At 43.1% G+C, this 21255-nt stretch overlaps 1 protein-coding gene across 4 annotated transcripts in view; it reads left to right on the forward strand.

Annotated features, from left to right (window-relative positions):
* Positions 1-21039, forward strand: part of KCNJ16 (potassium inwardly rectifying channel subfamily J member 16) — a 54413-nt gene extending 33374 nt beyond the window's left edge. For 3 of the 4 annotated variants that reach the window (XM_069952656.1, XM_069952654.1, XM_069952655.1), the window contains exon 2: positions 18360-21039. In XM_069952656.1, coding sequence (XP_069808757.1) covers positions 18415-19803 — 1389 coding nt within the window. In that variant the 5' untranslated portion in view covers positions 18360-18414 and the 3' untranslated portion in view covers positions 19804-21039. Of the gene's footprint in view, positions 1-10467; positions 10640-18359 lie in introns of those variants that run through there. The other variant, XM_069952653.1, reaches the window with a different exon arrangement.
* The last annotated feature ends 216 nt before the right edge of the window (positions 21040-21255 follow it).

Below are 21255 nucleotides of genomic sequence, written 5' to 3' on the forward strand. Positions count from 1 at the left end.
AGTTTGCCCAAGAGTAATTCTAAAGCTTGCTAAGTACTTTGATATATAGAAGTGCAGAAGCCAAGTGCCCACTACCTGTCTATAACCTGTATGAGCTGTAGTGGTTTGGCTGCGTTCTGTAAGGTCCCAAATATTGGCAGGTTTTATTACAATAATGTGTTCTATTGTTGTCATAAATCCAGGTGCATCTGAGCTGCCCGTGCGCCCGAGATGCCATTAAATTCAGCTACAATTTATGCCTGTGTGCAGCTAAGAATTGTAGTAAATTCAGCACAGGCGGGCGGCATGTCCTCTTCATGCCTGGTAGAGCCCCCACCTGGTGAGCCAAGGGTGGACCGGGTAAGCTTGTGACTGGTAAGCTGTAGACATAACTTTTTCTCTAACATCAGGCTTGGGGACACAATGTAAATATTTGCCATATTCACCATTAATTTTCCATAGACCTCATCATGGCTGTTTTTGCTGTGCATCAATCTCTATAAGGTTTGCATATGAACTGTCTAATTTCCTCAGGTGCACCTGCTGTAATGTATGGGCAGCAGCTTGTAAGTGGGATCTAGACTGATCAAGTGTCATGAATACAAATGGAAAATGTTTAAATGTACAATGATGATTATGGGAAAACGTACTAAAACTTGTTCAAACTGGATACAGACGGAGAAGACCGAGCGGGCATTCATATTACTGCAAACATGTGATATACAGGTGGTGTATTACTCGCTACATTACACGGAGACATAATGTCAGTGGCATATGGTAACTCGCAACCGCTGATCTACATTAAAACATGTGTTTACATCTGTATTCATGATGGACGATGACCAGTTCTGGCCGCATTTCTCCGCTATTAAAAATAACTTCTATTCAAAGTCTGACCATTAAGACATGAAAGCTTCAAAGTATTTATCATATACGTCAACAATCCTCATGTCTCATGCCTGCCACCCCGCTAACAGCAGATTTAGCAGCTCCTTTATATGACTATGTGGCTGATCCTTGTTCAATCTGGGTGAGTCGAGGACAGAGTAGGGTAGAAAAAAAATACGGCCCACGAGGTGGACGGAATACATGTACAACCTGTCCAGCTGCCCATACTCGTGTAGGTAAGGAGACGGCATTTTACTACAAGACTTCAGGTAAGGAAGAGAGGTCATCATTTTCATACTGAGAGACATAAGGGAGGCAAAGCGTATTGCAGAACAATGTGTCCACATACTTTTCTTGCCCAATGTACTTATTTGGACTGTGTCCACCTATGGTTCCCTCTACTGGCAAATGTAGGAAGAGAAAATATCTAAACAACCTGTGCTTTAAAGGATATTCCCACCTCAAAGAAAATGCAATAAATGTCTGATAGATAAATCATCGAATGTAAAGAACTCAGTCCACCTCATTCAGGAGAAGAAAGGCAAAGTGGTTGCAGATCCAGAAGTGAGTGGAGAGAGGTGCATGTCTACCTACACCTAAGCAAAGCCGTCAATGTCTCATGCTCACTTCAATAGGTGCTGAGCTGAAGTAACATGCCGTGGATACTACACAATGGATGGAGCCATCTGCTCCAGAACCTGTTCAATACCGAATTGAACATGAATCCAGTGGCAGATGTCTTGTAAGAACTTTATCCTTTTGTGACAAGCCTATGCAGGCTTATGCAATTTTTGGAAGTTATTGCTAATCTAAGAGATTCCAAAAAAAGTTACTTGAATAAGCCCTGCGGGTGTTCTCCTTATCGCAATCACTTATCTGAACTCTTCCAATTACAGAATCCAGGACCTTAGAGGACCTCACACGTTATAGACTATAGAGAAGAAAACTCTCCATACATATCAGATATGATTTCTGCAGAAAGGACTGACCATCTAACGCCTATGGTGGCCTCCTAACAGCACACATTTGGAGAGAAGGATCAGGCATGTTGGATCTCAACTGCCTAACCCTTTTTATTTCTTGGAGAAAAGCCACCATCATAGGAGCCTGGTATCTTTTTTCCCTATACATGGTTATGGGGGGATTGGAAGAGCTAGCAGTTGGCAGAATGATCATATAACGGACAAGTGTCTATAGATCATCAGTGTACATATACACCATCAGGAACTGTAAACTAAATATTCGTTCGTCCTACCCCAAACACATGATTATTTGGCCTGGCCCAACATTTCTGTATCCTTTATGGGGAAGGGTAAGCTTCAGCTCTGGCAGCGGCTTATCACTCTGAGAACATAGAGGTTGGGCGGTTAAATTTCACCAAAATCTCTCTTTTCCAACATTTTCACTTTCTGTGAGCGGGTTTGTCCAACATTGGTGCAAAGTGTATGGGGACCTTAAGACATATATTTGGATAAGACACATCCTTAAGGACTAACATAAGTTTATTATTGCTGGTCACTAGACATTTGCTCCTCATCAGATGCCTACCATGGGGGAGCCAAAATATGGGGACTGTCCTACATAAAAGAAAACCTTCTGCAGTATCAATCTGACCCTCCGTCTAACATTGCCCAGTTCATATTTCAACTGTCCCACAAGTCATAACGTGAAGCACTAAGGAGAGGGCTCTGCTCTGTGTGCCCCCAACATGCCTCCTGCATATGGGCACCCTCTTCCCTGTAGTCTCTGCAATGTTAGCAAACATCAGAGGACATGGAGGAAGGACATGCGAGAACTGAGCCCTTGATTCCGCAGTTAGGAGTATTAAGGAGTGAACAACAAATTGCCCCATATTGTTAATAATTATGATTGGGACTCAATTTTATTTTAACGTGTAGCGGGGGAGACGTGTCAGTGCAGGAGAGCTGATCATTGAATGGTAATATAGCATCTATCTGTAAGCTTTCCATGGGCTTCAAGTGGGCTGATCCTGCAAAAATACTGAGTTTGTGACAGCAACACAAGCAAACATCTAACGTTTTTGGTGATACTTAGGAGAATGGCTAGCTGCCATGTCCGTGCTACTACAACGTTACAAAGAATGGCCATGGAATGCTCGAGTTGTTGCCCCAGACATTGTCTTTGGCAGGAAACCTAGCATTCACTAGTTGTGATTTGTACTGGCAGGGAAAAGCCATAGGAGCAGCTAGTTTAACGTGTCCTTGTGTCTGCGGACCACTTCTCTCCTAGGGACTCTTCTATACACTTGACCTGAAAAAATGTATTTCCACTGGGATGTCTATTATTTTCAGTATCAATCCGAACAGATTTGAAGAACTTTTTGACATACAGCTCTTTTCCAATGAGACAAATTCTATATGCCAAAATATGGATTTAGTGTGGCACGTAAACGATCCTGTCACTGGCACTGACAGTAAAAATTATTATTCTGCCAGGGTGGGGGGGAATAGGAAAAAAATACATACATACTTATCGCCAGTCCCCAGCTGCTCCCAGTCATCTCCACCCAGTCCCCTGGTCTTTTCTCTTCCTTCTCCTTCTGAGACAAGCGCTCGGGAGCAAGACATAGGAAGACAACTCCAATTACTGTCTTGGTCAGTGACTGGCTGAGGCAGCAGGTCCTGTTCCTGGAAGCAGGAAGAGAGAAGATTGGAGGACCAGATAAAGACAAACAGGGGCTGCAGGAGAGTAGCGGGGAACCAGGGCTAGGTACTGTACGTATGAAGTTTTTTAATTTCCTCCTGCCCTGGGGCATAATATATATTACGGTAGACTCGGAAAACTCCCTTAATTTTACATCAAGTACGGATGTAAAATTAATTTTACAGTGGTTACAAATACAGCTGTAAAGTTGGAACTAAGAGATGCTTTCCCATTAAATTCAGTGGGAATGTTTTTTGTGAGCTGTTTTACGATTCAAAAAATTGCTCAAAACTTATTGTGAACATATTATAATAATGTTAGGCTATGTTCACAATTTGTATGAGGCTGGCCGTTCCGTAATGGCCAGTCTCAGAAAAGAACATCCCGGACGGTACTGCAGTTCCGGCCAGTCGATCTTTAGCGCCGCTGTATTCTGATGCGGGTGCATCCGTGTATGCCCGCATCAGAATTCCCCACTGCACACAATGGAGCGTGCGGCCAAGGCCGAAGGAGCCATTATGTGAACTGACAGGGTTTTCTGTGGCTGGCATGTCAGTTTTCTACAGCGCCGCTAGGGATCCCGGCCAGAGTGTATACTATGTGTATACACTCCGGACAGGATTCCCTCAGCCTTTAGCACAATGCAAGTTCCGTACTAATCACGGCTGTTGCAACAACGGACGTGATTACTAAGGAACTTACGTTATGTGAACATAGCCTTAGACAGGATCTCCCTAATACCTGAGGGTCTGAAATAAGTGCAAAAAAAAAGTATAATTCTGACCAGACTGCCCTTAATAGTATATTATAAAGATAAATAGTGAAGACTACGATACAATTTTGTAGCCTTTGGCTTTAGTTGGTGAAATTTCATGTATTAATGTAACCTACAAGCTGGTCATGTGCTCGCAGAGGGGCTTTGTGTGACTCGTGGCTGTTTACAGAAGGATGCCTAAGCTTGTCTATAGTCATCATAGGTCATAGCCAAACGAATCCATTTCCTTTTCATCTTTATTTTTCCACTTTTATTTAGAAGGTTCCTTGGCTGCTCCTTCTCCCTTGCTTTCCTGAGGATGCTTGGTGACATCTTCAGTTTGATTTCCCTGTTATTATAAAAGCTCAGCGAGTTGTCCATCTGCTTTCTGTTTTCTCCGGAGCTTCCTGCACCCAGCACTCTGTAGACATCACAAACTTCCGATATTTGTCGGAAGCCCAAGGTTATGAACTTTTTCCTTCTGTATAGATAATCTGCTGTATTCTTTTTAGTAACGTAAACTGCAACCCTCCAGACAGTCATCTATAAATACCCGCCTATTCTTGGTCGGATAGTCGCTAGGGTTCTATTTAGGGTTCTATTTATCGGCCTTTTGTCATGAATAGGAATAGAGACGTGACCTGGACGCTACCAAGATCCAAGATGCCAGCGAGTGAAGGTCTTGTTCCACTCACAATAATCCAAGCAGAAAGTTTCATGACACTCGCAAAAGGTCCGATGCTTAATGTGTATTGTAGTAAGGATTATCCCTTATCCAGGCTGAATGATCATTTGGCTGACAGCCATAACCCTCAATTTCCTCGACTGTGCATTCATGTGTAAGGAATGGAGAAGAGGAGTAAGCTGCTGGCGGACTCATTTGTTGGTGGCTTATCTCTCTCCATGAAATTCAACATGACTGAACCTTCTCTCCCTGCACATCATATGTCAGGGCAAACTCACACACATTAGCTCATTGGCCAGTCCCACTGAAATTGGTAACTTTGGCCTACACCTGCCTAATGTTTTCACTTGGACCTTTATTTAGGGTACAAACACACACATTGTATACGCAGCAGATACGCAGCAGATACGCAGCAGATTAGATCTTAATAACTGAACACAGCATCAAATCTGCTGCAGATCTGCTGCGTATTTGCTGCATATACAGTGTGTGTTTGTACTACAAAGAAAGTAATGTAGCTGATTGTAATGACTGTTAAATCGTTTCTGTCACAAAAAAAAACTGTTATAGATACATGTCAAAACTACTGGTCGGTTGCTTGTCTGACACCCATTGAATTCTGAGATGGTCTACTAATGTAGGGGTCCTATTCCACGGGCCGATGACAGCCCGATCAATAATGCAAACATGCAGATCGGCGCTCGTTTACTGGGGTTATTATACGGCCCGATAAATGTTTAGTGAGGACTGCAGGGACATTGTTACCGATGTTCTTTCATCCCTTGTTTAAACACAATACTTTACCTAAGCATGTTGCAGGGCTTCTACTGCGCTCTTTCTTCCTCCCAATCCCGCACGCAGCAGCTTCGGTGCGGCCAGTCTGAGCTGAAGGACTCTCTGCTGCCACCTCTGTCCATGTCAGGAACTGTCCAAAGCAGCCCCCCCCATAGAAAACCCCTCCTGCTCTGGACAGTTCCTGACATGGACAGAGGTGGCAGCAGAGAGCACTGTGTCAGACTGTAAAGAATACACCACTTCCTGCAGGACATACAGCAGCTGATAAGTATGAGAAGACTGGAAATTTTTAAATAGAAGTAAAATACAAAACTATATAACTTTCTGACACCAGCTGATTTAAAAGAAAAATATTTTTGCTTTAAATGCTTCTGTCTGGGATACCTCTACTACCTATATGCTAATGCTCCAACATATATAGGGGGATTGCAGAAATAAGCAGAGGTTACACCCATCACTGTATAAGGAGTCTTCAGTACGGAACTGGTAAAATGCCATATTGTTTGTTTCATTACAAGCAGACAATAGATTTTAATTGCTAAAGGTTAAATTATAACAAGGTAAGTATCCAGTAAGCAGACAGATAAACAGTCTTACGTAATGTGCTGCGTAAGCAGGAAAACCTGTTTTATGTCCTTTTTTTTTTTTTTTTTTTTTTTTGAATACTCGATTAACACTTCCGTTGCCAAGAATTTGTAAGGTAATGGATGAGGACTAAGTGTGGAGAACATAAAGCATGTCTACGTGGCACATAGGGTGTTATGGATCCTACATAAGTTACATGCCCCTGCATAAAGCTTCTGTATAGCATTGTCATACAGGTGGAAAATGGCATTATTTTTTAAGTTAAAATCAAATCTGGGTCCCATAAAGTATCTAAATAGTAAATCAGCTACATATATAGGTTTTATGACACATAGTAGGATGACTGCATTGTGTTATGTGAATTATGTGCAATTTTGTTTGAATTAAAGGGGTACTCCAGTGAAATCTTTTTCTTTTAAATCAACTGGTTCCAGAAAGTTGTATAGATTCGTAATTTACCTCTATTTAAAAATTTTAGGTCTTCCAGTACTTATCAGCTGCTGTATGTCCTTCAGGAAGTGGTGTATTCTTTCCAGTCTGACACAGTGCTCTCTGCTGCCACCTCTGTCCATGTCAGGAACTGTCCAGAGCAGGAGAGGTTTTCTATGGGGATTTGCTGCTGCTCTGGACAGTCAGGTTCTAATTACATAAACAAAGAAACACGACAAAGCAGTAAATGTGCGAAGAAACTCTAATAGTAGGTTTGTTAATATAACACCCACATGGGTCCCTGTATCGAGTTCACCTGCACGGCCTTATTAGCTTTCACCGCAGATTCCAGCGTTGTCCTACTCGAATGGAAAATATGACAACATCAGAATATATAAAGTAAAAGAGCAAAAACAAGGCCATTGAACTCATCCTGAAAAACACAGATCTGTGGAAACATCTGGAAATTTAAGACAAGGAATGAAAACATTCCTTGACTCGGGACAAAAAACACAACCCGAAAACAAGGCTACAGGCTGCATAGAGGTGTGTGTCCAAAACTCCGATGCGGCACGTTTCCTTTCATGCCTTCCAACATGTTCGGGTAATGAGAGGAATTGTGATGGATTATGGCTACTGGAAGAAGGACAAGCTAAAACTGGCTGAGGAGTGTGAGGAATGGAGGGCTCCAGGGCTCTCAGCCTCAACCTTGTGGTCTTAAAGGAGAAGTCAGGCAAAATTTTTTATTAAAGTATTGTATTGTCCCCAAAAAGTTATACAAATCACTAATATACACTTATTATGGCAAATTCTATAAAGTGTTTTGCACTTACTACTGCATTAAGGCTTCACTTCCTGGATAACATGGTGATGTCACTTCCTGGATAACATGGTGATGTCACTTTCTGGATAACATGGTGATGTCACTATCTGGATAACATGGTGATGTCACTTCCTGGATAACATGGTGATGTCACTTTCTGGATAACATGGTGATGTCACTTCCTGGATAACATGGCGATGTCACTTCCTGGAGAACATGGTGATGTCACTTCCTGGATATCATGGTGATGTCACTTCCTGGATAACATGATGATGTCATGACCCGACTCCCAGAGCTGTGTGGGCTGTGGCTGCTGAAGAGGATGATGGCAGGGGGATGCTCAGTGTCCCTCCAGTGCCCTGTGTCCTCAGTGTCCCCCTACCATCATTCTCTCCAGCAGCCACAGCCCGCACAGCTCTGGGAGTCGGGTCGTGACATCACCATGTTATCCAGGAAGTGACATCACCATGTTATCCAGGAAGTAAAGTCACCATGTTATCCAGGAAGTGACATCCCCATCTTATCCAGGAAGTGACATCACCATGTTATCCAGGAAGTGACATCACCATGTTATCCAGGAAGTGACATCACCATGTTATCCAGAAGACCTGATCAGCAACACCTCTTCCCTGCCTTGCCGCACCTAAATGCCCCCCGCTCGGGAGCAGGGGGTACAGCTGATGTACACCATAGAAAAGGGGCAAATGTGCCCCTTTTCCGTGGCATACGCCGGAGAGCATGCCGTTAAATGTCATATATATATACAGCTTTTATAGATGAAGTCTATGGTTTATTTTTGGAAAAGTCAAGCTATTTTCAAAGATTGCTTAAAGTACAGGGGCTTTTAAAATACAATAGATTCAAGTGTGATCTTTTCCCATTATTTAAGAAATGAACAAAGTAAAGCTAGTGCTGCTGAACACATCATGGCTGTAGGTGGACCGCCTCCGTACAAAACCGAGGTCACATATCCGACATACTCAGTGCTCAATAGAAAGTCTTGAGCAAATGCAAAGTTCATCGAGCAGGGATCCTCAGATACTAAGTGACTTCACTGCTGTCCTCCTGTTTGTCTCAGGAACCTTTGCCCCTCTGCACGCTCCATAACCGCACCGCACTTGGTATGTGGTTGCATATAGATTTCTGGATACATTGCTATAATTGTCAAGTGACCCAAAGTATAAGCTTACTGTGAGACCCCTACCAATCTATCCAAGGAAGGTGGGATTCAGCACTGTGACGCTCACCCTTTATAAACTGACTGCAAATTATAAGAACATAACATCATTTTATAGAAAGGGATATCCCTTAAAATTTTAGGAAAGCCCCATCTAAAATTACATACACTCAACAGTGTTCACACGTTGGCAGTTTTGCTGAGTTTCTTGGTTTACATAAATTACAGCCTAATTTATTGCGTAAACTCTGCAATTGTGTCTATATTGACTGTCTAGGCTTTGTGATGTGATCAGCATTACCAGGCTTCATCAGATTGCTTAGGGCAAGAAAAACCCCTGTGATGAAGCCTGGTAATGGTGATCGCATCACAAAGCCCAGACAGTAAATTTAGATGGGTTTGCACATAATGAAGTAGGTTCTAGTAATGTAAACCAAGAAATGCAACATCAAGGAGAGAGGGTCACCTGTCCCAGCAGATTCATCCTTCTATGGACACTTCACAGCTATGGTTGTTATTGAGAGGTTAATTATTTTACCCTGTCGTCTTTGCCTGGCTAGTGTATCTGTTTCTGGAAATCTAGTTTGTGATAACATGGCTACCAATATCGCGGTCACAGGGGTTATCACCCAGTTTTACTGGAATTCCGAATGCCAAATCTACTGTACCTAGTTATACAAGCCTGTATGAGCAGGAATGGCATCATTGCACAAGTTACAAGATTTGCTTGCCAGGCTGTATGACAATGACTATGCATGTTGTGATAGTAGTAGAGATGAGCGAACCTCAAGCATGCTCTGGTTCATCCAGTGGCTAAAGAAGCGTCCTTGAGGTTTGCTTGTCTCTAGATAACAGCAATATTGGTTTTACATTTCAGTTTTCACACTATAAGGCCATGTTTACACAACATAATGTTTTTCAAAGCAAAGGCCGTTCTTTTCATACCGCAAAGAAATGCATTGAAGTCAATGGGACAACGGCTGTTGTTCAATGCATGTGTGAAAACAACGGCTATTATTCTATTGGCTTCAATGCATTTCATTGCAGTATGAAAACCACGGCCGTTCTTTTAAAAAATATTAGGTTGTGTGAACATAGCCTTAAAATGGGATGCCATAAATGTATGACCATCATCTCTAGGGATCTGGAGATTAATCTCTATGAGCGCGTTCACACTACGGAATCCATGTGGATAACATCCCGCTGATTCCACCTCTTGCCCCCTCTTGACTCTCCGCCCGTGCCATAGACTCCATTCTATGCTCAGGCAGATTCCGCCATCCGCTCAAACAGTTGACAATAGAATGGAGTCTATGGCATGGGCAGAGAGTCAAGCGGGGGGCGAGCAGGGATCCGCGGGATGTTATCTGTGTGGATTCCGTAGTGTGAACGTGCCCTATAAAAGATATAGAACGAAGCTGGACTGTTTCCGTAGAGGTATTGCATGTGAGCAAGGAGAATACTACACTCTAGCAGTGTGACATGTTAGATAAAAATACAGCAGCAAACAGGACATCCCCTTTAAGATGTTACTTAAAAGAGGAACTAAACAGGGATTGGGAAACATTAGTTCCCTTGTGATGGTCTCTAAACGTTGAAAGCAGCATTGACAAACCTATTGCCGTAGAAGAGGAGCAGCGGCACTAGCACCGCCCGGCTTTGGCAGCCACACAGTTGTGTTTAAGTAATGATATCACATGGGAAAGTTTCCTAAGAAGAACCACACCTGTGCCTGGGACAGCAATCCCTATCATTTCAGGACAACCTGATTACAATGACATCGGCCCAGAGAATGACAGCCTCACCAGATGATCTGCAGGGCTGTGGCTTGTACTGAGGAGATAGCTGCCTCTGCACCAGGTAGGACGGAGCCGCGCTAGAGCTCTCTGTTTTCAGCCAGGGCTATGGTTTGCTGCTCTATCAGCTGTTATGTAATGCTATTATCACTGTTTTTCGCATGGAGGTAAATGTATCACCTTGACTTGTCCTTGTCTTTAAAGGGGTTGTTCAACATTTTTTTTTCTTTTAAATCAAAAAGTGCCTGAGATTTGACTTCTATATCAAGTCTTCCAGTACCTATCAGCTTCTGTATGTCCTGGTGTATTCTTTCCAGTCTGGAGAGCGGGAGAGGTTTTCTATGGGGATTTGCTGCTGCTCTGGACAGTTCCTAAGATGGACAGAGGTGGCAGCAGAGAGCACTGTGTCAAACTAGAGAGAATACACCACTTCATGCAGAGCATACAGCAGCAGATAAGTACTGCAAGACTGGAGATTTTTTTAATAGAAGTAAATTGAAAATCTGTGGCACTTGTTGAGGCCAAGGAAAAAATATTGGTGAGCAACCGCTTTAAAGTTACTTAGCTTGTTCGAAGTTTTATCTTTTTCTGAGAAAAGCTATGCGTCAACCAACATGGCTACATATACGACTCTTTTAAAGAAGTGGTGGGAATCACGATGTTCACTGCCCATCCTAAAGACCCCATACAGATTTTACATCACAAACAAGAAGCCTCAACCAACGCCTGTCAACATTAAAGGAGAAGTCCAGCGATTTATAAAATCTAGCAGCCAGCAGGGGGGACACTTATTACAAGTGAGAAGTTACCTCTCCCTGTGCCGGATTTGGAAACCCCAATGGAAGCCATTTTTCCCTGAGTTGCGATGACGGGGGGGGGGTTTGATGGACTGACCGCTCAGCCTATTAGTGACTGGAGCAGCATCCGGCCCCAGTCACTGAATGGCTGAGCGGCCAATCCATCAGTCCAGTCGGGATGTGTCAGCTCCGGAGATCCCGGGGGTCCTGATCACCATGCGCACGGAGGGAGGTAACTTAGTACTTGTAATCAGTTTCCCCCCTCCTGGATTTTATAAATCACGGGACTTCTCCTTTACAATAAGGATACAAGGGTTGCCCGGCCAAAATCATGTCTTGTGCGCCTGTGATCCTGATTCTAGCAACTCATGCACGTGAATGGGGTCAAGTTGCATTCAAATGGCCACCACCCCGAAGTCCCAAAAAATCCATCTTGGATTAGTATGGCTTATAAAGCATAAATATGATATTTAAAGGGGTAATCCAGCAATGAATACCAGGTACAGATTTTTGCATCCCAAACAAGATGCCTCAACCAACCATTGTCCCCAATAGGGTGGAGATACATGGGTCTTAGTCCTCATTAGTAAGATTATTATAAAGTCTACTTGCTAGAAGCTAAGGGTGCACCTTTATAGGATAAGTGATATTACACGGTGCCTAATTCAAGCAGTGTGTAACCAGGTTAGATAGAGTTACTATTTACAGCTACCTGGGGCCATGATTATGGGGACATCTAAAGCCCCTCGTATTCTGGGGGTAAAGCGTCAAACAGAACATTATGTTAGGATTAAAGGTTGTAAACAAAGCGTTCTGCCAGAGCGTAAAGTCCACCGCATATCCTGCAAAAGTACAGGTCGTACCAGACTAATCACATTTCCGCAAGCATCTGTATTTTCATTAGAGGGTAATCTGACATGATGGCGGTCGTGCACAGGGGTTTGTTTATATACTGGGTGACAGGCGTTCATGCCTGCAGCTCACACTGCGGAGGATGAACGTGCGGGGGGGGGGGGAGCAAATTTTGTAGGTTTTTTGCTTTCTGGTAATGCTGGGTAACCATAAAGATGGAGTGTCAGGGTGGTCCTAGATATCTATCATGCCAACATCCTTGGACCTGTTATATACTACCAATAACATGTCATAGATCCATATGGGAAAGAGAAGAAAAGTTCTAGACCAGATAATAACAATGTATTCATGTAGTGTGTTCTGCAATATATGAATTCTCCTTGATGCCAGTTTGAACTTGCAGAACTGTTGTAAGATTTATGATGAATTAGCATCATGCTGTCAATCCTTTTTGTTTTTTCATCTAGTGTATGTTACATACTGGGTGGAGTCAACTAATTTCAACAACATTTTAGGGAGTCTACACCGCCAGAACGCTGGTATACAAAGCTGGATAAATCCCTCCTCCCCATGTGTTTTAATATCTTTTAAGATCTCAGCACACAGGAGATTCCTTGTTTATATCCTAAGACCCCGTTCACACTGAGCAAGAACAGAACGGAATCCCGCCGTGCTCAGTGTGCTGCTTTGAGTGAAGTAGAGGACACGCGCGAGTCCGCTTCCTCCCCTCTCCGCTTAAAGAAATGACATGCGGTGGCAGAGGAGGAGCACGTGCCCTCTCATGCACTCAAAGCAGCACACTGAGCACGGCGGGATTCCGTTCCGTTCTTGCTCAGTGTGAACGGGGTCTTAGGGCCCGTTAACACTGAGCAAAAGTGGTGAAATTTTAAACAGAGCCCCCGCTTAAAAATTCTGCCTCTCATGTGCCTCGCCATGGACTCCGCTTGAAGTTCTGCCACTTTTGCTCAGTGTGAATGGGCCCTAAGACTATTTATATGTATATGTACCGTCCTGGTCTTTCTTATACACATCTGCAGTGAAATGAAATATTCTGCAACAGCTTTGGGCAGGGAGGTGGCAGGAGTACTGTGCGAGGAGGCAAGGCGGGTGGATAGAGAGCTGAGGGAAATCAATGAATTCTGGGACTTGTACTACTACTGACCAACCAGGAAGTATAACCACGAAATACAAAACTAAGACCTCAAAACAAATGAATTTTTGGTAGTTTCAGAACTGGGGCAGACAAGTAAGTAAAATTACAATTCCCATCATGTCTGGGCATCTTTAGCTTCAGCTGTCCAGGTATGATGGGACTTGCAGGTCTGCAACAGTTTTAATTGTAAACAGTGGCCGTTTTTGTCATTTGTGTGAACATAACCCCAAAGATGAACACGGCTTTTAAGATGATTGATCAAGCAGGACAACTTCTTCTATAGAAGAACAAGCCAGAATGCTTCAGCTCTTAAAATTCTTTCAAATTTTATTGCAAATTTTTAAAAACGACCGACACGTTTCTAATCAGTCCGGTTCCTAGTCTTGGTATCTATATCTAGGTTTAATCAGTGTGGGATGAAAATCCACCTATCCATTCACCATAAATTGGGTATATTCCTGAACATACTTGGAGAGGGAGCATGCAGGTAATGCTGCTGTAGCTACCCTGTCAACTGCAATGCCAGATATAGCGGTATGCTATATACATCAGTACTGTAGTGAATGAAGCTGTGACCCTCCAATCAGTGACGGTGCCCAGGCGTTCTGCCCGTCCCATAGGTTCATAAAAAACCCGATTCTTGTCATTGTGTTTTGCAGGAAAAAATGGGTTAATCAGATTCCCGTAGAACAGTACTATTACGTGCTAAGCCGCTGGAATCTCTGTGTAGATCTAGAGGGAAATCGAAGACACAAATAATCGGCTAAACTATACACTTCTGGTGCTTATTATAGCGTCAAACTACGGCGGTTCCCTGGCGTTTTTTATGGAGTCTGGTTTCACTTAGAGGAATTAAATGTCGCTGTGTTTGTTTCTCTAAGATATTCGAGTGCAAATTGCTGCCTCGTTGCATGACTTTTACGTTTGTGTAAGTGTCTGCCGCTCCGTGCTATTTATGTCTGAGTTCTTAATGTTTAAATAGAAATTCTTTTATTGTGATAATTTCCATCTCCAGACCATTATTGAGGGTTGGAATTCCCGATAGCGCAAGATATAAGACCCTCATACTGCACAGAACTGAATTCTCTATGAGAAATAATATCCGTGCGCGCCCACATCAGAACTCCCCCTCGCTCCATAGTGTACACTGACAGGGTCTTCTGCAGCCGCTATTCACTGAATAGCGGCCGCAGAAAACTGGCATGTCATCCCAGCCGGAATATATACCATGTGTATACACTCCGGCCGGGATCCCTTCGGCCTGCAGCACTACGTAACATGGACGTAACATGGACATCACGACTGTTAAAACAATTTCCACGGAACTTACGTAGGGTGAACATAGCCTTATAGTAGTTATATTCTCGTATATAGGAGCTGTATTAGGCTATGTTCACAATACGTATATTTCCGGCCGTAGTGCGAACCGCGAATATACGCCCGTAGTTTTGTGGTTGATGCGTACGCTGGAAAGTATACGATATACGGCTGCACAATGCACACTACGTATGAGCTTACGGCCGGATCGTATACGGCGCCGTGAAAAATGAACAAGACCATTGTTTGCGGCCGGAACTGTTCCAACTCACGGCCGTGGATTTCCATGGGGTCCCGTACGGAGTACTTATTTCAGCCAAACTGAACTTGATTTTTAGATCCAAAAGGTTCTGTGTGTTTTATTGGGCTGGGCGAAGATTTCCAAGTAAATGACCTGTTTCAGATCGCTTCGAAACAAGCTAGGAAGCAGAACTGTACTATGGGCGTATGTTCGCGGTGCGTACGCATCCGGCCGCATGTCTATTTTTCCCACGGCCGTAGTTTCAGCCGCACATGTCCGGCCGTGTACGAACTACCGGACATATACGTAGTGTGAACATAGCCTTATAGTAGTTATATTCTTGCATATAGGAGCAGTATTATAGTAGTTATATTCTTGCATATAGGAGCAGTATTATAGTAGTTATATTCTTGCATATAAGGAGCAGTATTATAGTAGCTATGTGTGAATGGTAGATGAAATCAGCTGATCTACGATACTGGGTGAGTGCTGATTTCATCTACCATTCACACATTGTGTTCCTATTTTACTGTCTTGCACCCCGGTCTTCAGCCCAATCCCCACGGAGAGACTTGTTTACCAACACATACCATGGATCCCTAGACACTGGTGTTGCAGAGCATGGTGCAGGGCAGCTTTGTCTGCTAACCGCATTATAGTAGCTATATTCTTGTACATAATAGCCAGTATTATAGTAGTTATGCAAAACTAGAGAAAAAGGAGCTGCTGCACCAACACCTATGGCTGACACTAATGCCTCTTGGCTATATTTAAAAACCATTGCCAAAATGTTGGTATATAATTTGATCAAACCATATTGCCTCATGCAGGTCCCTTGGCTCACATGAGTCCCTACGCTAAACCAATACTGTCGGTCAGCGACCGCCAACCCCGCAACCCCACTGTCAAAGGACCAAACCCGCCCCCACACCCCGCAGGTGCCGTCAGTCGGTGGCTGGCATTCCTTATTGTAAGACCCATGTGACCCCAATTAGCAGGAAGAACCTGTGCACATATGGCAAGTACCTCCTCATTCTCCCATTCTACCTGTTGGTGCAATGGTGAGTAGTAACACCTTGTTCACACTTGTGTTGCTTGGCAGTGCCTGCGGGGTGTGGGGGGGGGGGGGGGGCGGGGGTTTGGTCCTGTGACAGGGGGCTGTTCTGGGGGCCCCCCACTCCTCTGTTGTCACTTGCTTTGGGGGGTTGGTGGTCGCTGAATGACACAGTGTTAATTTAGTGTAGGGACTCATGTGGGCCAGGGGACCTGCATGTGGTACATGAGGCAATATGGTTTGATCAAATTATATACCAGCATTCTGGCATAGGTCTTTAAATGTAGCCGAGAGGCATTAGTGTCAGCCATAGGTGTGAGGTGCAGCAGCTCCTTTTTCTCTAGTTTTGTATTATGGTAGATATATTGTTGTAAACTGGAGGCAGTCCAGTCCCATCTAAAAGTCTAAAGTCCCATCTACAAGGGACATGTCAATCCTTTGAGCGGAGAGCGACGGAAGTGGAGGCGCACGAGCCATCCCATAGAGACACTGTGTGACACTGAGGCAGGCGAGATTCCACGACGGTGAACCCTGCTGCGGAATGCCGCCTGTTTTGCTCAGTGTGAACGGGCCCTAAGAGAGCAGTAGTAATTGCTGGAGGTATGTTCTAGGAACAGGTCTATGTTCTATGAAAGGTCAACTATCATGATTAAACTGCTGCTGTTAAAAAAAACTCTAAATTATAAGAAAAAAAAAATCCAGATCTCTTTATGTCTTCTCGGGTTGTGAAAGCTATCTGTTCTGAAGAATAATTTGCTGCTATATTTGGCGCTGTCCCCGGCTGTGCTCTGCAGCTGCACTTTTTGTGCAATTGTGACAATTAGGAAAATGTTCCTGGTATCATCTGCTGTTTTGTTCGTCTTGTTGAGACATGAAAACTTCATCATGCAAGAACCAAAAGAACATTTATTTTTTTTTATTTCAGGAAAGTGGTGTTCTAGCATTTTTATAAACCGACACAATAGATGTAAAAATATTCTCTCCGTAATCCAAAACAGAGTCAACCAGTAGCTTCTGATTTACGTAGATTTATTCCCTGATGTTTGTGGTTCTTTTTAAAATAACTATTGTTTGAAGCCGTGAACGTGAAAACAATTAAAACCATGAGCGTGTTTTCCATCTGAAATCCCATTTCCTTATTTTCTACTCATAGGTTGTAAACTTCTAGTTTCAAAAATACATAGCTTCAAACGAGAAACAAGAAGAAACAAATATGGTAGAAAGTTAAAATTGCTTTGCTCTTGTGTATGTAAAGGAGTTTCCCAATTTCCTTAGTTAATGGAGTAATCCATATATTCCAAGGTAATGCCACAGGATAGGGGATAAGCAGCAGATTGTGACGGGTTCGACTGCTTGGACCAAGGATGAATATAGTTGTACGTTGGACTATCGCTCTATGGCCAAAAAGAACATGCACCAAAATATACAAGAAAAACCTGTATAGACAAGTGTGGACCTATCTACAATATCTATAGGATAGAGCATAACTACTGTAAGAGATCAGAAGTCGGAGCCCCCATGGCGACCCCGAAATCATATCTGAAAGTTGTGAGCCACCCTATTCATTCTCTACAGAGGTCCCAAGCTGAATGTAGCTTTCATTTCTTCTGTAGAGAATAAAGGGAGCGGTGGTGGGTCTGCAGCTCCTTTCAGGCAGGGTTTTGGGGTCAATTTACTCCAGATCACGGTAGGGGCCCAACCTTAGTTATACCCTATGGATACTTTGAATAGGGAATAACTACTCTATTGCTGAAAATTCTTTGCTGACAGGTCATGGTGTTCAATAAATATTTATGGTGGTTGTGCACTTGCTGCAATGAAAGCTTCTTCTATATGTTTCTACCTATGCGCCAGTGAAGCTATCCTAAGGATACGATGCAAAGACCAGCAGAAAGAAACAGCGATGCAAAGACCAGCAGAAATAAACACAGAAGGGGGTGCAGCACTCCCACCCACCAGAGCCGTTGATTCAAACCGCTTCTACATTCGTAGGCTCCTATTATCTTATAGTTTACTGGGCCACTGAACACTGTTGTCTATTGACATGATCGAACAAATGCAAAAAAAAAAAAAAATTTGTTTGGGTGACCAAGCCTGTTAGGGCTATATTACAAGGAGCGATAATCGGGCAAATCAGGCCAATTCGGCCGATTATTACTCTGTGTAATATGCCTCGTGGGGCTCGCTTACAGAAAGTCATTGGGCAGCATAATAGGGCCTTTTAGTCTCCAAGAAGGCTCATCCAGTATGGTCACAAGTGATCCAATATATGTGAAATTATTATTTGGATGTAACCATATGTTATAGCATAAACATAAAATGGAAGATGACACATGAATATTAATTTTCATAAAATAATTTCTTTTTCAGGAGTTCAGTGAAGACGGCATATAACATTGCGTAAATATTTACCCTGAATACCAAGATGAGTCAAGCTGCAGATACCTGGAAACTGGTCAACGTGAAAGAGCAAACCTGGTACCAACACAGTTTAGTCTACAAAAAATCCTTCCAACACCGCTTTATGCAAAAAGATGGCAGCTGCAATGTCTACTTCAGAAGCATCCTCAAAGAGTGGGAGAGCTACGTTGTCGACATCTTCACCACCTTGGTTGATATCAAATGGCGCCACATGCTGATCATATTCTCCTTGTCGTACGTCTTATCATGGCTGTTGTTTGGCTTCATCTTCTGGATCATCGCTTTCCAGCATGGTGATCTTAGCAACATGGACATAACTCCATGCATTGACAATGTGCGCACATTTGCAGGAGCGTTCCTATTCTCCCTTGAGACGCAGACAACCATTGGCTACGGTAACCGCTGTGTCACGGAGGAGTGCTCTTTCGCAATTATATTGGTCACTCTTCAATCAGTATTCAGCTGCATTATCGACACGTTCATAATAGGTGCAGCTATGGCCAAGATGGCTACTGCCCGGAAGAGGGCGCAGACTATACGTTTCAGTTACTTTGCTCTTGTGGGCGTGCGGGATGAAAAACTGTGCCTTATGTGGAGAATTGGTGACTTCCGCTCAAAGCATGTGGTTGAGGGAAATGTGAGGGCCCAGATGCTACGTTATAATGAAGATCATGAGAAAGGGATAGTAATGGACTACAAAGATCTCAAATTGGTCAATGACCAAATCATATTGGTCACGCCGGTCACTGTCGTCCATGTTATTGACCAGGACAGTCCTTTTTATGCTTTAGATCGGAAGGCGTTGGCTTCGGACCGATTTGAGATCTTGGTTACCTTTGTATATACAGGGGATTCCACCGGAACCTCCCATCAGTCCCGAACATCCTACTTGCCCCGTGAAATCCTTTGGGGCTACAGATTCAACAATATTTTGGAGGCAAAGAAAAAATATTATAAAGTTGATTGTGAGCAGTTCGAGGAAATGACAGAATACTATGCCCCGTTCTGCAGTGCAAAGCAGCTGGACATCAATAACACGCCCGTGAGTCCTTGTACTAGCTCCAAGTCCAATGGCTTATCTAACGTGCCACCTCCGAGACCTAAAACTAATGTCTTGTCCACTGTTGAGTCAAACAGCTCAATGAACCATATCTTACATAATGCTTCTTCTACCCCTTCATTATCCAATGACTTACTCAACATTGCATACCCAAGCTCAATGCCCAATGGGTTATCCAGCATGTCCCGAAGCATTACCACGGTGTCCTCACTGGGTACTACAGACAGCAACTGTGAAGACCACGCAGACCCTAACCCAAATTTACAAGACCCCGAAGGCAGTTCATACCAAAAAGTGTTTAAGACTTTGAGCAAAATGTCATTAGAATGCTAAATGAAGAGGATCATTCATTACATTGTAGTAATGCTTAGCTACCTTATCCTCGGACACCTACCAAGTGTTACACCTTCCCAGTTAAATATGCACCCAAGACACGCAAAGCATATTATAGGTGACACTAATGCTACTATATTAGCAGTGGAGACTTTGCAAAACTTTCAGTTAATCTCAACTTATATAACAAAATCTCATGGAAATGCTGAATTAAGTTGAGTCCGGAACATTTGTGTAAAAAAAATGAGATATGATCAGGGACATTGATATTGATGCTTTGTGTCTGGATGTTATATGCCATTATCTTGTCATTTACTCATATAGAACCCATTTAATCCATCAGGACTTGTATATAAAATTTTACCAATTCGTATATACAGCAGTATATGTGACCACAATTTAGTGTTTTAGGTGTCTGTCACTTTAAGAAACGTTGCAGACGTCATGGAGACATGTCAAAAGTTTTGACTGGTCAAAGATCGTTCACATTGGACAGAAAACCTCACATTTATTTCTGTGCTGGAGTAAAAGGAAGTAACAGGAATGGATCCTAGTGCGGGTGCCACCCGAATAAGAGACATTGGGGCGGATATGTTCTTTGAAGCCAATCACTCATGATGTAAAAACTCAGGAGGGACTCCGATATCTAACTACACTTCCTTTTATGTTAAAATCACAAGGGACAAGGAAGCTGAGACTTTTTGGTGGGGTCCTTATACTCTCTGTCTGCCTGTGCCATACTGGGAACACAAATGACTATATACTGTATATTTTTATATGAGGAAGGAAATGAAGGGGGATGTCTATAGCAGCTATAAAATATGAGGACCCCATCATACAGCTAGTCATATCTGAATTTTTTGTGGTATTGAGGACACATACATAGAAGTATACTACACAATGTTATATCATATATACTTTGCATGTAGTAATGGCCGCAGGCAGCTAGAGTGTTATCATTTAGCTGTATGTCTATGCAGGGGACTTAAAGCTTTGTACAAAAAAAAAACAACCTCAGCTCTGACCGATATAAAGATCTAAAGGAATATGGAGGACAATGGAAAATGGTCGAGATGTGTATCTCTGTCTTTACTGCACAACTGTGTATACATAGAACATAGCATACATATATACAATTGTATACAGGCTGTGATTTTGCCTAATGGCTTTTCCACTTGTCGTCACTGTACGGACATTCTGCACATCAATAAAGATTAGGAGCACGTTGTAGTATGACTTTTGGAGGATTATTTGATTACAAGCAGGGATGGGGAACCTTTATTATTATCATGACTGCTTTGGCTGTCCAGGCATGATGGGAGTTGTAGTTCTGCAACAGCTGGAGGGCCAGAGGTTCCCCATCCCTGGCTTAAAGCGTTATTTTGATATATCACCTGTATATAAAAATCACTTCAGTGCTGATATTCATTCTGAGGGAGATGCCATGGACTT

The sequence above is a fragment of the Dendropsophus ebraccatus genome, chromosome 14, assembly GCF_027789765.1.
Source record: "Dendropsophus ebraccatus isolate aDenEbr1 chromosome 14, aDenEbr1.pat, whole genome shotgun sequence".
In the NCBI taxonomy this organism is placed as follows: domain Eukaryota; kingdom Metazoa; phylum Chordata; class Amphibia; order Anura; family Hylidae; genus Dendropsophus; species Dendropsophus ebraccatus.